The sequence below is a fragment of the Amphiprion ocellaris genome, chromosome 5 (assembly GCF_022539595.1).
Source record: "Amphiprion ocellaris isolate individual 3 ecotype Okinawa chromosome 5, ASM2253959v1, whole genome shotgun sequence".
NCBI classification, from domain to species: domain Eukaryota; kingdom Metazoa; phylum Chordata; class Actinopteri; family Pomacentridae; genus Amphiprion; species Amphiprion ocellaris.
In genome coordinates this window covers 1,836,464-1,853,326 of record NC_072770.1, presented here as the reverse complement: position 1 = coordinate 1,853,326, position 16,863 = coordinate 1,836,464, and the positions used below count along the sequence as shown (strand labels likewise).

The 16,863-nt window shown below is 37.2% G+C and overlaps 1 protein-coding gene across 1 annotated transcript; it reads left to right on the top strand.

Annotated features, from left to right (window-relative positions):
- Nucleotides 1-1,553: 1,553 nt before the first annotated feature.
- On the top strand, nt 1,554-16,593 carry psmf1 (proteasome inhibitor subunit 1). Its single transcript, XM_023270058.3, has 7 exons — nt 1,554-1,756; nt 3,902-4,054; nt 6,464-6,546; nt 7,247-7,435; nt 13,332-13,388; nt 13,946-14,104; nt 15,910-16,593. Exons 1-7 carry the CDS (start codon nt 1,628-1,630, stop codon nt 15,959-15,961), a joined length of 822 nt encoding a protein of 273 aa, XP_023125826.1. The 5' UTR covers nt 1,554-1,627; the 3' UTR covers nt 15,962-16,593.
- Nucleotides 16,594-16,863: the final 270 nt, after the last annotated feature.

The window sequence follows — 16,863 nt, the reverse complement described above, 5'->3', positions numbered from 1 at the left end:
TAACAATAATAATAATAATAATAATAATAAGAAGAAGAAGAAGAAGAAGAAGAACAAGAAGAAGAAGAAGAAGATGAAGAAGAAAAAGAATTGCTACTTATTTTCAGATCTGTGTGGACTTAAATTATTACCTATTTTGTTTATTGAGAATTTGCTGTCAATGTTTACTGCTCATTTTTTTTGTTTTGTGTTTTTTTTGACCATGTATATTTTACTTATTTGTATTTCTTTGAAATAAAAGCTTGATATCATTCTATTGACAATAATACAATCATTGTTTTATTTGTATCTTAAATTCAAACAGTCTTATCTTGTTTACACTGAGTACTGTGTTTCAGTATGGTAGTTCCGCTGAAGATATATTTGATATCACATAGACAACTCTTTAGAGTTCGGAGAAACAAAAGATTTTTGATGAAACCTGAATGAATAATGTATCAGCTATTCAGAGATATCAAAGTCATGTGATGCATTTTTGTTTTTTCTGTTGTTGCTGCATTATTATTTCATTATTGTTAGTGTAACAGTTCGATTAACGCAGTCGTACAGAGCTGCCTATAATGGAATTTAAACAATCTGCTTAGTATATGAGTGACTTTCATATGTATATATATATATATATATATATATATATATATATATATATATATATATATATATATATATATATAAAAAAAAATTTGTTATTTTCCATATAAAATTTGATATATTGCCAAAAAAGAAATATCTGTCATAATTATCTCAACTTAAAAAGAACACAATCCAAACAATTTTTAAAATAGCTTGTTTTTTCTTGTTTAGCTAGAAGGTGGTTGTTATTAAATTCAGACGGTTGTCTAGTTAACATTTTAGTGATATCCAGTCATTTTTTATTAATAAGTGATTGTCTCCATAATAAATAATCATGGAATTTGTAAAGACATGATCATAACGAACATAAAAACGTTTTTGTTTTGTTTTTTTTTTTGTTTTTTTACTTTTATTAAAAATGTTTGCAAGATATATCCCATGGACTTAAAAAGTCCCTCAATTATACGTTCCCCCAGACAAATTTTGAGTCATTTTGGACAATTTTCTTGTTATTTTCATCAAATTTTTTGTCAGCTTGGATCTTTTCTCATCATTGTGGATCATTTGTGTGTCTTTGGGATAATTTTCAAGTCATTAGGTACAAATTTCATGTCATTCTAGACTAATTTTCTGTAATTATGGATCATTTTCAAGTCATGCGGGACAGGTCAATATAAAATTGCGGGACTTTTTGTAACATTTTAGTGATATCCAGTAATTTTTTATTAATAAGTGATTGTTTCCATAGTAAATAATTATGGAATTTGTAAAAACATTTTCATAATAAACATAAAAACGTAATTTTTCAACTCTTAATTAAAAAAAAATGTCTAAGATATATCCTATGGACTTCAAAAGTCCCTCAATTATATATTGACCCTTAGGTTAATATTTAGCTCAGAATTCAATGGAACTGTTCTGTGGTGCTTTTATACTGAAATCTGTACTCAGGAAATGGCTGCTGTTGGCGAGAACTTGACGCCGTAAAGCTCCTGTCAGGACTTTCGTTTTCATTTCTTGACTGGAAACTGAGTTGATGTCGGTGGACTGAAGAAACATGGCAGGTTTAGAGGTGTTGTACACCTGTGTGGCAGGTAGCATCAGCTGCCCGCAGGACGCCGTGGTGTGCTTCGTCCACTGGGAGATGATAAAGAACGGATACAGATGTGTCGGAGCTGGTGACGAGGTGAGATAAAGCAGCTAGCTAGAGTTGTGTTAGCTTAGATACAAACAGCAACACAGCAGCTCAACAACAGCCTGCTCATTAGTCAGCCTGGCTGGATTCAGCTCATTATTTCAGGGAATTTATATGTTTACGAGTTAAAACTAACGAAATGTGGATTCATATGAAGACAGTCAAAGGATTAACAGATGCTCAATACGATTTCTGTTTTTTCTAATAAAATATATGCCGAATCAGAGAGCGGCTCGTAGTTATTCAGGTAAACTTTGGTTTTGTTGTTTAAAATGTTTTGGGCTGTGCTACTTAACGAGACCTTTAACTGTCGTTTTTATCAACGGACCTCTGTTGCTGTTAGTGGCTGCGTTTAGCTTAGCATTAGCCTCCTGTTAGAGCATCACCTCCTGTGTGTAGCTGACATTATCCAGTCACTGTACCTGTCTGACAGACAGCTTTTAGCTCTGCTCATTAGAGCTGTCGTTGTACTGCACAAACAGAAGCTGATTTAAAATGGAAGTCTGACGAGCTCTGAAAAGTGTCATGTCATCTTTAGCAGGCTAACGCAGTTCACTGAAACACTGCACAAGTACTGAACTACAAGTGACACAGTGTAGAAATATGCTTTTACAAGTACAAGTCCTGTATTCAGAGTTTACTTAAGTAAAAGTGCAAAGGTATTATACATCAGAATGTACTTCAAGTACCAAAAGTAGAAGTACTCACTATGCAGGATGGACAGTTTTGGATATAGCTATACAGTGATGGAAAAAATGATTAAAGCACCCTTGTTTTCTTCAATTTCTTGTTCATTTTAATGCCTGGTACCACTAAAGGTACATTTCTTTGGACAAATACAATGATAACAACAGAAATAGCTGATAAGAGTTTAATTTCAGAGATGATATCAGACATTTTCCATGGTTTTCTAGATAATAACCAATCATCAATAGCTATGGCATTGTGCTGCCATAAACAGCTTTTAGGATTCCATGTTTTCTGTCTGTTTTAGTCCCATGATCCACACAGGAGTTAGTACTGATTCATAACCATTGTTTCTGATGACTGCAGTCATGCGTCTTGGCTGCTCTCCACCAGCTTCTGACATTGTTCTGCTGTCACAGCAGCCCAGTCCTGTTGCACTAATTCTAACTAATCTGCTTTGTTTTGGGACTTGTGGTTCTCCATTTAGCATCTGATGATTTTCCACAGGTTTTCAGTTGGATTTAGATCTAGTGATTGAGCAGCCAAGGCATGGTTCCAATGTTCTGGTTCTCCATCCAGGCTTTAACTGACCTTGTCGTGTGGTAAGGGACATTGTCTTGTTGGAAAATCCAGTCATTGCAGGCAGGAAAGAGTTTTCCAGCTGATGGAAGAAGACTCTTTCCAAGAGTAGTCCTGTATATGACTTGGTTCATTGACCCTGTTCCACCCAGACTGAAACTACCCCAGATGGTCACTGATCCACCCCCATGTTTTACTGTAGGGCCAGACAGTCTGGTTTGTAGCTTCTCCAGGCTTCCTCCTAACCAGTAAGTTGGCTGGAGTGGACATCAACTGAAAACTGGATTCATCCCTGAAGAGAACCTTAGTTCAATCATCAACAGTCCAATCCTTGTGATCCCAGCAAAGAGTAACCAGCTTTCCTCTGCCTTTCCTTGATGAAGGGCTTCTTCCTGCCCTGTGTGACTTCAGACCAGCTTCAACAAGTTGCTTTCCAACTGTCCTTGCTGAACAAGTCCCATTTCTCCACAGTGTCCACTCATTATGTGAGAGCTGACAGCTTCTGAGTTGTGCTACAGCTTGAATGTCAGCAGGAAACCACTCTAGGCCTTTACATGTGCTGCTGATGACATGAAATGTCCTCTTATATACTCTGGGAATACAATGAAGCTGAAGCAGGTCAAACAGGACATAAAATATTATGGAATCAGCTGCATTTTTTGTCGTGTTCATTATATTCTTCAGGTAATATACCTTTAGTGGTACCAGGTATTAAAATGAACAAGAAATTGAAGAAAACAAGGATGGTCTAGTCATTTTTTTCCATGACTGTATTTGTTAATTGCATTACAAATGAAACTGTGTGTTATTAATGTGGGTGAATCTTCTTCTTTGTTTCTGTGTCTTTCTCGCTCCTCTTCCATCCTTCAGCCTCGCAGCAGTGATAAGAAGTCAGAGCTCCTTCCTGCTGAGTGGAGCAGCAACAAGGAGTTGTACAGTCTACGGTACAAAGCCACCGACAACGACAACCAGATACTGCTCAAAGCCATCACTGTTGACTCCACCTTGATCTTCAACCTGATGGTAGGCAAACCTCTGCCTCTGAACTCCAACAGCTTCTGCTTTAGCCCAGTAGATTGGAGCTGGCAGACAAACGGCCGAATTGCTGAATATGGAGACTAATAAGTAAGAAAAACTGCCTAATTATTGTCATATTATCTCTGTTGGAGACAGCAAACACACATCTATAAAATCTGTCGACACATTAGCTGCACAAAGGTAACCATACTTCACTTCCTGAATTTAGATGTTACCACAATACATAAACCATGACTAGAAGCAGAGACAACTCAGAAATGTGTCTTTTGCAGTATGACGGAAAAACCAAATGTGAATGAAAATGTATTTTACAAGAAATGAAAAAATGGATTTAACATTTACAATAATTTTCCAGAAAAATGTGACTCCATATACTCTAGATATTTAAATACTGAGCTGTTTTATTTTGTTTTCATGCTTGTCTCCTATCTATGGAAACACAGCCTGCAGTTCAGATGAAAAGTCTTTGAATTTTTATTGCATGACTGTTGGTTGCAGCTGAGTCACTAAAGACTTTTCAGCTATAATGTGGATCGCAGCATTTTTTAGTTTTTTCTAAAATCTAATTTGAATAAATGGTTTGCATGTACAGTGTCCCTAAAGTTTGAGCATATAGGCAAAAACAAATATTTTCAATAAATGAAATTGTTAACAACATTTTATTTAATATATATTTTTTTAATAGATTGAATTTAATATGTATTTGATAATTAATCAAATATATATTAAATATAATAGCCATATTTAATCTGTGGCATCAAATAAATGCTAGTTAATGAGATTTCCTATGTGTCCAGACTTTAGGGACACCCTGTAGAATAAAGTGATTTTGAGAAATGTCAAGATGTTCAGTTTAGATTGTTTTATGATGGGACAACGTATCACAGGTAAGTATTTCAAGGACCTTTGGACAGTTGAAAATCTGGCAAATTTTTCTGTTTAAGTTTCTGGTGTTGACCTTTTTTTTTTGTAAAGACAAAATACCATATAAAATGGGGGTTTGGATTACGCAAAACAGCATATTTGACATGAGAAACATGAGGCTTAGAAAAAGGCCATTTTTTTGTGTTGATATAAACTTTAGGAATAAAATAACCACCAGCATAACAAGAATGTCTTTCATCAATCTCTGAGTTAAAAAAGTTGCCCAGATCAGTCCAAAACATCCCCCTATAGCAGGGCTGTTAAACATGTGGCCCGGGGGCCAAAAGTGGCCCACCAAAAGTCCAATCCGGCCCGTTTGACGACTTTGTAAAGTGTAAAAATTACAGAGAAGACATTAACTGCAAATTTCAAATTTGTAAAACTATAAATTTAAAATAATTTCTCGACCGTGACAAGTTGTTTTGATCTTAAAGTAAAATACTATTATTGTTCATTGTTCTTTTTTCATTTTGTGCCTCATTTTTGTAACATTTTGTCTTGTTTTTTTTTTGTCTCTTTTGTCTTTTGTCTCACATTTTTGTCATTTTGTGTTTCCTTTTTGTCTCGCTTGTGTTTTTTGTCTTATTTTTGTCATTTTGTGTTTTGCTTTCTTCATTGTTTTGTTTGTCGTTTTTGTCATTTTGTGTTTTTTTGTCATTTTGTGTTTTTCTATTTTTTTGTCATTTTGTTTCTTGCTTTTGTCATTTTCTGTTTAATTTTTGTAGTTTGTCCATTTTTTTGTTGCTTTCTAACTTTTTTGTTTAATCTTTTCTCTTTTTTGTTTTCTTTGGTGTTGTTTGTCTCATTTTTTGTCATTTTATTTCTTGCTTTTGTCGATTTGTGTTTCATTTTTGTAATATTTTGTCTTGTTTTTGTTGTTTTTTTGCCTTTTTTGTCATTTTCATCATAAAGCAGAATACTATATCATTCAGTTCCAGATACTTGTGACTAAATGTTTTGTGCCTTTTTGTAGATAAACTGTGATCTTTAAGTTGTAATGCACAAATGATAAACTGAGGCATAATGTTGTTAAAATTGAATTTATTTTTTTTGAAGAAATTTCATGGTGTTCATAATGTTTCTTAAAAATATACTTGCTTAAATGTGAACATTTTCAGAATGTACTTTTTTGCACTAAAACAAAGGAAAAAATGTTATTGTGCTGTCAGTCCGGCCCACTTGAGATCAAATTGGACTGAATGTGGCTCCTGAACTAGAATGAGTTTGACACCCTGCAGCATCTTTTCTACTTCACTGCAGTAAAGTGAGAGCTGGCAGCGACCACTGGAGGTCAGCAAAAACAAGATTTTGATGTAATGATCAGGGTGTTAATGCTCATCTTTAAACATGAACTGGTTTGTTCAGATCAGATTTCACATGTTACCCTGCAGAGCTTCCATTAAAAACCTGCCTATTTTTGTGTTTAGGTTGTTAATAACAGGTATGATATGTTTGTTTGTGTGTGTGAAGAACTCAGGCACGCAGCAGGTGTCAGACTTGACCGTGAACATCAGCGATCACGTGGATGCTGACCAGCTGCACACGTTTGACAGGTTGGTGTGTTCAGCCTGTTCTCTGTCTAAATACTGTGCATACTGCTTTAATCCAGTCTGAAATAATTCAGCAACTACTGGCTGTTTTTGAAAACGATTATGTGCAGCATTTAAACCTGATGACCGACACTCAGCACTGAATGCATCATGTGTAGAAACAGACAGAAGTAACTCATTAGAAAGTACGCTGTTGTCTTTCCGAGCTCTTTATGCTCTCATGTTCTTTCTTTTGTACTTTGATTATGATGCTTGTTTTTTATAGATAGCCACCATAGAAGTAAAACCCATCCGTCCATCCATTATCTATACACCGCTTAATCCTCATTAGAGTCGCTGGAGTCTATCCCAGACTGAGGGTGAAGGCAGGGACACCTGGACAGGTCACACTCTACAGGGCTACATATAGAGACAAACAACCACACCTATGGACAATTTAGAATCACCAATTAACCTCAGCATGTTTTTGGACTGTGGGAGGAAGCTGGAGAACCCAGAGAAAACCCATGCATGTACAGGAGAACATGGAAACTCCATGCAGGAAGATCCCAGGAAGGCCGGGGATCTTCTAGCTGCAAGGCGACAGTGCTAACCACCAAGCCAAAGTGCTCCACATGCAACTTTAGACAGTACAGAACACCAACATGACAGATCCACTGTCCTGTTCTGATGAATGAAGTTAAGAGCTCTTTCTTGTTTGCAGCGTGTTCAAGAATGCGGACACTTTATCAGAGAAGGTGAAGACTCAGCTGCTGCCCTCCCAGGACAGATCAGCAGGACAGAGGAAGAGTCGGAGCGAGGAGGAGGAGGGCGAGCAGAGAAGAAGAGCAGATGACAGCGACCCCCTCCGGATCCCCGGCAGACATCCTCGTCAGGGAACACGGCCGCACTGGTGGGTGATGACGCAGCCAAAAACTGTTCAGATGCTTGTTAAAAATCATTAATATAAAGTTTTTAGAACATGTTTGCTGTTTTAATAGTTTCTGTCTTGAATGTATATATAAAAAGACTTAAAAAAGAGGAAGAGGGGATAAAAAATAATTTCAAAGTCTTGAATCTGACTCCAGTGTTGCATTTTCATCCATTCAGTCCTCTTTGCAGCATTTCTATCTTTCCTAACTGCTTCATTGTCTTCATGCAAACTGCAGAATCTGGTAGATGTGGAAACCAGAGCATGTTTGTCTCTGTGATTAACAAGAAGACATGGAGGATAAACAGAGGAGATGGAATCTTTCTTTAGATACTCTTAGAGCTGCTCAGCATAAATCTAAGACCTCCAATAGTTTTCATTACATTTAGAAACAATTTTAAGAAACATTTTGTGTCCAATTACTTTTGAACATTTGGACACTGCTTTAACTCACACATTATTCTTTCTGTACTGATGTAAATTCACTCAAATTCCAGCAGAGACTCTGCATTATAATGTAGTGGTGATTATTTCAGATTGAATGTGAGGAAGCTCAAAACCTGAAGAACAAAAAACAACAACAAAAAAAAGTCTATCTGTCCAAATAATTACCGTCTGGACTGATCTGGTGTCACTGATTGTGTGAATGAGCACGATCCACCAGCCTGCTATCTCATTAACAGAAATCTGTACATTTTGCAGTTATTTCTGACCATTAGATGAATAAAAATGTGTTATGCTTAATGACCTTCAACCTTTGGCACAGGAATGTTTCTTCAATGTTGGATGAAACTTATTTGATGGGTGTTAAAAATCCCTCTAAGCAGGAGAAGCTCTATTATCAATCACAAACTATTAACTCATTAAACTAAAACCAATCGTGGTCTAAAAGTTCCAGCTCACTGTGAGAGGTGTACATTAGATGGTCCAGGTGGATTAGGCAGTTTGTTTGCAGCCCGAGGAGCTGAAATGAATTCATCTTCAAATATTCTGACAAATGGTTAATTGTTTTCAGTAATATTTAAACAAAAATGTAAAAATTCTCTGATTCAAGCTTTTTTAATGTGAATTTTATTATTTTTTTTATTAATTAATAAATTTTTCTTATCCTTTTTACTCGCCTGTGACAGTAAACTGAATGTCTCTGTGTTTTGGACAAAACAGGACATTTCAGGACGTCATCATGTAGTTAAGGAACATTGAGCGACATATTTTGCCGTTTTCGAACATTTTTTGAAAAATTAACTGACAAATTAAATGACATTCAATTAATCATTAGCTGTGTGGCCCAATTCACAAACCAAGAAAATAAATCAGCAACCAAGATTTAATCCTCAAGATTCTTATGGCATCAAACCTCAAATTAGTTCACATACACACACACACACACACACACACACACACACACACACACACACACACACACACACACACACACACACACACACACACACACACACACACACACACACACACACACACACTCCTCTGGATGTGCTGAGTCTAGACAGAGCAGCTGTTAGTAAATGAGGCCAGAGCTCAGGCTGCTACAGTGTGTGTGTGTTTGCACTTAAATGACACGTTATGGGGACATCAGTCTGTTTCCACAACACGCTTTTTACATTTTAGGGGGAAAAAAACATTTAAAATTTCAGTAAGTGTCGAGGAAATTAATGTAAGCCAATGTAATGTCCTCAGAAGTGATGGAAACAAAGTGTGTATGTGTGTGTGTTTACGCTGTCGTCTTGGATCAGTGAAGAATATTAGAATGAAGACTTAGTTTAAGGTTAGATTTACCCTCTGCACCCAAGCAGTTTCTGGGCTTTTTTTAAAAATTTGTTCCTGTCACATGTTTCCTTCCCGTGGGCTCATTATTCACTACAATCTAAAGTCCTGCACCTCTGTGGAAACAGAACAAACGTGGCTGGAAGTAGAGAGAACTCAGAAATGTCTGTATAACACAGTTATAGTGACATGGATTCTGGAAAAAAAAAATAAGAGTTGAATTGCTTCGATTGTTAATTACAGACAACAAAAACACACAAAAAATTGTAATAAGCATTTACAACGTATTTCCAAGCCTTCAGCCTTCAGTCACTAATGACTTCATGGTTGGTCTGTCAAGTGCATAGACATATACAGTCTATGGTCAAGTGCAGATTTTTTTTGCTTTTTACAGAATCTAGTTTAATTTTGGCATATTTTTAAATGGGACATTAGAATAAAGTGATTTGGATGTGTTTTCTGATGAAATGATGCATACAGATGAGTAGCTGCCAGACCTGAAGCTGAAACATTTATTTTTTATAGTATAATGCCATAAATCGTGAAAAGATAAAAATGAAAGCTGAATCTTCCTGATGATCTATTCTATGATAATGGAAAAAAACTCACACCCACATATGTACACAAATGTTACTAATGTTGGAAAATGATGATTTTACATACTATAGATAATTTACTACTTGCATTTTAAATTTTGTTTCCATACTTGCCTCTTATCTGCTTGGTGTAAACACTGCTACTACATATTACATACTCTCTGAATTATTGTCATGTGACTATTGAACCACAGCTGAGTCATGAAAGGCCTCCTGGTTGCACTAAAGAGCACAGACCTTTCCTTTTTTCACACAATCTAGCTAGAACAAATGGTTTATTATTGGCAAATTTAAAAATGGAACACGTAGACTGAAGTGATTTTGAAGAAATATCACGATTTAAGCTTAGATTTGGTTCGGTATACCACCTGAAGGAACGTCACACATGATAAGTTTTAAGACTGTCAAAAAGTTAACGAGAAAAGCACTCAGAGAGCGCAGTACTCTGCCAAGGCTGCTCAGTGATATCATTTGCGCTGAGCATGTGTAGGTTATGTACGGATTCTGAATCACGTGACCTAAATATGTAGCAGATGGCAGGAATTGATGGAACTCAGAAACACCCCCACAATTTAATCAGTTGTTCCTTGGATCATTTCTGATAGATAAGTCCTGATAAGTCCTCAGCCGTGGATTTATAGTAGAATCACAATCAGCTGATGTAGTGTTCACTTGTTGTCATGGTTACAGTGACGCTGTGCTGCTATCTGGCAATGATACAGAAATCTTTAACAAATCCGTGGATCCAGACTATAAGCTGCATCACTGCCAACATCTAATCACTTGGTCCTTGAGTTATTTCTGACCTTCCCTGAAAATTTCAGAGGAAAGGTAACGTCTTTCAAATCTGAAAGTGGGTTTTTGGGTTCAGAGGGTTAAAGGTTAGATTTAATTTTAGGGGTTAAAGTCGGGTTAGGGTTAGTTAGAGTTACTTAGAGTAAGCCTGACAGCTTTAAATATAACAGATATTTAAGTTGTAAAACTGTCATTTAGTTCTCTTAAAGGCTGATTATCAGTCTTTGTCACTGACGATGGGGTTGACGAATGAGAAGTTTTTCAGGGCTGATTCAGATATTCAGTTGTCAAGGAGATCAATAACTGATCTACATTAGCAATAAAATGTACAATAATGCAAACTCCAACACAAAATGTCTCTGAAATGCCTTTGGTTATTCTTGTTTTACATATTGCATGTAATTAAAGGGGCTGTGTAGTGGTTCAGTGGTTAGCACTGTCACCATGCAGCTAGAAGATCCCTGGTTTGCGTCCAGATCTGCGATCTTTCTGCATGGAGTTTCCACGTTCTCCCTGTACATGTGTGGGTTTTCTCCAGGTTCTCCAGCTTCCTCCCACAGTCCAGAAACATGCTGAGGTTCATTGGTGATTCTAAATTGTCCATAGGTGTGAATGTGAGTGTGATTGTTTGTCTCTATGTGTAGCCCTGTGATAGACTGTTACCTGTCCAGGTGAACCTGTGATAGACTGTTACCTGTCCAGGTGAACCTGTGATAGACTGTCACCTGTCCAGGTGAACCTGTGATAGACTGTTACCTGTCCAGGTGAACCTGTCAGTCCGCTGGGATAGACTCCACCCCCCATGACCCTGATGAGGATTAAGCGGTGTATAGATGATGGATGGATGTAATTAAAAGACAGCTGTTCAGCATTCATCCTTCAGTGTTGATGTGCATCCAAGCAGTGCTGTGGGGACTCAGAGTGGCAGAAAAAAGAGTCGAGTGCCTCCGAGCCAAAGTAGCGCATATTTAAATTATTTAGTTTTCATCAGCAATCTGTAAAAAATTAAAAAAGGGGAAAAATGCTACATATTTTAATACAGTCCAATAATCTGTTGAGCCCTAGCCCTTATGACACATAATAAACACTGCACTTGTGTGTTCTTGTTTTCAATTTCTTGCTCATTTGTACCAATGAGATGGTTAAAAATGGAACATTAGTGAAATTCCTGTGAATATTTGATTTAAAGGCAACTTAATCAAATCGAATCACCTGAATTTTGCTGGAGACAGACACTGCAGAGGAGGCAGGTGCCGCTTTCGTATAAGATAGGATAAAACTTTATTAATCCTGAAGGAAGTTTTTTATCAGATATTGCTCAAAAAAACCAAATGACATAACATAAACGCAAAGCCTATGCTGTGCCTGAGTAGCTTGAGTCACTTGTTTTTTTGGCTTTTCATGCTGCATTATTTGTGTGATGTACCGAAATTGATTAATAAGATGTTGCAGCATCAGATGTTTTTTAGATTGAAGAAACAAGAAGTGGCGGGTCGATCAGTTTCACAACCTGTCTGTAACCACGGCATCAAAGTAGGGAATGTTTGGTCTGAGTTTAGGAAACGTAATGTCCTCTGAAGTGAGAGAAACGCTGCAGAACAGATTTTTACTCTTTGCATCATCTGCCTCCCCCCTCCTCCCACATCCTCCTCCTCCTCCTCCCCCCCCGGTTCTCTTAGCCGTCACCTGATCAGATGAGATGCGAAGTGATGTCAGCACTTTATCGACCTCGCTGCCGTCGCCTCCTGGTCCCCGGAGAGACGTAGAGAGGATGAGATAAGGACGAGAAAACAGTGACAGATGGAGAGGAAGTAGAGCAAAATCTGAGAGGAAAGAAAGAAAAAGGGAAAGAAAATCAGAAAAACAGATACGAGAGAGAATGAGGAATAAAGAAACGAGAAATGACTACTAAAAAATGTGGGAATCAGGCAGAGAGGAGGTTGGAAAGAACAATTAGAATCACGAATGGGATACTAAGCAACATGTAATGTTAAACTGTAGAAGTTAGCTTGTAGATAATTAGACTTCTGTGATCTTCCTGCTTCTGAAAACACCTGAATTAACTGAACTCATCAAAGAAAAAGCTATAAAATCTTACAGAATCATGAGATTGTTTCTCTTTGTGGTCATTTTGTGTCTAGAAATTCTTTTTGCGTTTCTTTAAAGTCATTAAGTGTCTTGGGTCATTTTACCAGTCTTTGTGGTCAATATGCATCTTTTTGTGGTCATTTTTGGTGTTGTTGTGGTCGTTCTGCATCACTTTGTGTTTGTTTTATGTCTATTGTGGTCGTATTGCATCTCTCTGAGCTTCTTATGCGTGTCTTGGGCTAATTTTGTGTCCGTTTGCAATCATTTTGTACTTCTTCATGGTCATTGTAAAAGTTTTTGTAGTTATTTTGCATTTCTTTGAGGTCTTTGTCTTTTCATTGAACACTGACTTTTAAACTAAAAATTAAACAGGCGTGTCCCATGTCCCCCCCATGTATTATGAGAAATACTCATAGAATGTGATGAAAATGCTTATAATTCAGATATTTCATGCATTTTTGTAGCTTCAGAAGTGATGGTGTCCGTCACTTGTTCACTGGTTTTAGCCTGAATGATGCTTGATTGCCTCCTATGTGGTACAAAAAGCCTTTAAGTTGATTTTTAGGCAAAAAAAAAGCTAATTTTGTGTTTACAGATGTGTTGGTGTGTTTCAGGTCCGACCCCATGGCTCCTCCGTTTGCAGCTGGAGGAGCAGATCTGGATCCCTTTGGGTGAGTCCATGTCTTCCTGCATCATAAATCCCTCAAATCATTTTCAGTTGTGTATTTAAGCATCGCTCTGCTTTTGTTCTAATCTGGGATTTGGGGATGAGCAGCAGCAGTGGATTACTGGCGTCTGTCCACATTCATTCAACCACTGAATGTGACGCTTTGACCTTAAACATCAGAGACATTACCAAACTGAAGCAGCACATCCCAACATCATTTTACCTCAGATGGAGCTTTTTTGGTCTCCTTCACTGAGAGACTTCATAAGTCACATTTAACTCGCTTAATTCACCCCTTTTGATTCACGTTAAGTTGTCTTCAGGTTATTATAATCATTTTATTCCTCACTAGCAGTATCACTTCCACTAATAATAATAATATGATGACACTCAAAAATACTCAAACACAAGCTTTTATACAATGCTATTGTTTGATTAACATCAAACTAACCATCTCTCCCTGATACTTTGCTGCTTTGATTATTTTTTTTAAACAATGAAACTGTATTTAAGTCCTCCCACTACTTCTCCCTCCCTCTCCATGATCCTCCTGCCCCTCAGATCTCGCAGTGGTGGGATGATAGTGGACCCGCTGAGGTCGGGGTATCCTCGCTCCGGCTTTGACCCGTCTAGCGGCATCCCAGACATTCTGCCTCCTGGAGCTGTTCCCCCGGGAGCTCGATTCGACCCGTTTGGACCCGTCGGACGTCACAGACCAGGGTGAGTCACACACACACACACACACACACACACACACACACACACACACACACACACCTCCCTCCGTCAGCGCCACCACTGTGAGGACAAACTGGACAACCTTGGGCTCGATGGATCAGAGAAATACAATAAGTCTCTGAAAACCTCCAGTATTTCTAAACTAGAGAGTGAACAGCAGCTGCGTAGCAGGGAGTCGTTGCACTGATGTTATTGGATTCTTATCAGCAAGTCCACTAAATGTAGCGCAACAGAACTGAAGAACCAAAGTTTTAATCACATGGGACCAGGTGGCCGATTCATTTTAGTCATTCACAGAGCTTCTGAAACCATCTTGTCATAATGGCAGCAAATAAAGGCTTTTATTGATTACAGACGATAAATTATACACACTACCGTTCAAAAGTTTGGGGTCACTTAGAAACGTCCTTATCTTTGAAAGAAAAACTTTTTTTTTTCAATGAAGATAACATTGCATGAATGATAAATGCAGTCTGGAGCAGTGGTGTCAAACTCATTCAGCCCGATTTGGTCTTTAGTGGTCCACACCAGTAAAATCACAGCATAATAACCTATAAATAACCACAACTCCTAATGATTCCCTTTTGTTTTAGTGCAAAAAGGTACATTCTGAAAATGTTCACATTTAAGGAATTGTTTTTTGTTTTAGTTTTTACAAAAGATTGTGAACAACCTGAAATTTAACTTCAAATTCCACAATATTATGCCTCATTTATCATTTAGACATTACAACTTAAAGAGTGTCTACAAAGGAACAAAACATTTATTCATGTGGAATTGAACAATGTAGTATTTTACTTTATGATCAAACAACAAAGGCCAGACAAAATATTACAAAAATAAAACACAAAATGACAAAAATGAGACAAAAAAATGACAAAAATGAGACAAAAAATGACAAAGCGAGAAACAAGATGACAAAAAATAAACAAACGATGCAAGCGAGACAAAAAGGAAACACAAAACAACAAAAACATGAGACAAGCAACCTGTAATAGAGTGTCTTTACGTTGCTGTGTTTTTACTTTGTAAAGGATCTGAATACGTCTCTCACCACTGGCATCAGAGGTTAGTGCTACTGAAACAAGGCAGTATGGATGTAATTTTATAGCTGCTGTGAGAACTAAATTTATGTAAAATTACAGTTCTATGTTACAGTTTCTAGACTCTTTGCCTCCATACCATTAAAAACAATGACAGCACACGGGTTTCTGACAGTAATTTATTTATTTTCCTTTATTTAACCAGGAAGTCCCACTGAGATTAGAGATCTTTATAAGAGAGACCCGGCCAAGGTAGCAGCCCTACAGAATTTAAAGTTCTATAAAACAGATTCATGATACACAAATAAACAATAAACAATAAAACTGATTGACAGCTTTTCAAATGACCTGTCAAGAAAAACAGTGACATTCCTTCTTCACTGTATTGTATATGTTATTCTTAAACTCATTAATGGATGTGAATGTTTCTAGTTTAAGAGTTTATTGAAGATTATTCCATGACCAAGGTGCATGATGGGAGAATGCTGTTTAGCTAAAGTCTGTTAGAACCTGGGAACATTCCAAAGCATCCACTTGGAGGTTAGATGGTAGCTACTAGAACTGAGAAGATGCTGAGGTGCCCAGCAGAGCTTTATAGATGAACATATAGCAGTTTTGTTGTCTGTGAATGCTTAGTGATGTCCAGCCAACCAGATCATAGAGAATGCAGTGGTCAGTGAGAGATTTAGCATCTGTAAGTGTGTAAGTCATGACGGTGCTGTGTGTCTGTGTGTTTTGTTTTAGGCCTGATCCAGACCACATGCCCCCACCCGGCTATGATGACATGTTCATGTAGAACCCAGCAGCTCTTCCTGTTTGCTACTCTCATCCACATACTTTCCTCTGGCTCACCTGTTTGAGGGTTTCGTCCACTTTAGTGACCTACAAGTTCTAGTTTTCCATGTTTGGAGAAGTTTGTTTTCAGATTTTTCATTTTGCATAACATATATACAACTTATGCAGAAGACCCTGTTCCTGATGTAAAAGAAATGTATCAAATATACATCAGTTTGAAATAAAAGATGTTATTGATGTCATTTTGGACTACAGTGTTGAAAAAAGAGATAGATACTTACCATAAGCTCATATTTGTCTTGAATTTTGACATCTAAATATTGGTGAGCTTCATTGTTGTGAAGCAGTGATGTGATGTTTGGACGAGCTGCAGGGTGGATCTGAGTCCACGGGTCCATTTAACTGAAGGATCACAGCTTCTGAAGTAGCAGTCTGTTTAGATTCTCATTTCATTAAACTGCATCTTCTAGTTATGATTTGTTAATATAAGAAAAAACTAATCTTGTTTTGCATTTATCTTGGGAATATATTGAAAAAGCTTGAAGTAAAGTTATTTACAGTTGTTTTTCTTTGGTTTGTTGTTGAACCGATTGATCTCATGCCAAAATACACTAATAAAAACCTCTGAGTTTACATTCTGCTCTGTGTTGTTTAGTTGTGTTTAGTGCTGAATTTTGTTGGAAAATGACACATTTAGTTGCAAGCGATAAAGTTAAAGTCCCGCCAACCATCTATTTGTTCAAAACAGTGCCCTTAGTCATCTTGTTTCACATTATTTACTGATGCTTCCTCCTAATTCTGTCATGCTGTTAGATTTTTTATTTCTACCCCTTGTTGCTTTCAGCTCAATAAGCTGTTATTTAATATTTTGATTAGCAGCCATCTCAAGTTGTCTTTCTCTGT

Bases quoted from the DNA above. Each gene is read 5' to 3' on its own strand.
- psmf1 (XM_023270058.3), top strand. From the start codon at position 1,628: ATGGCAGGTTTAGAGGTGTTGTACACCTGTGTGGCAGGTAGCATCAGC. The intron at 4,055-6,463 runs GTAGGCAAACCT...GTGTGTGTGAAG, and splicing joins CCTTGATCTTCAACCTGATG to AACTCAGGCACGCAGCAGGT. The intron at 13,389-13,945 runs GTGAGTCCATGT...CCTGCCCCTCAG, and splicing joins GCAGATCTGGATCCCTTTGG to ATCTCGCAGTGGTGGGATGA.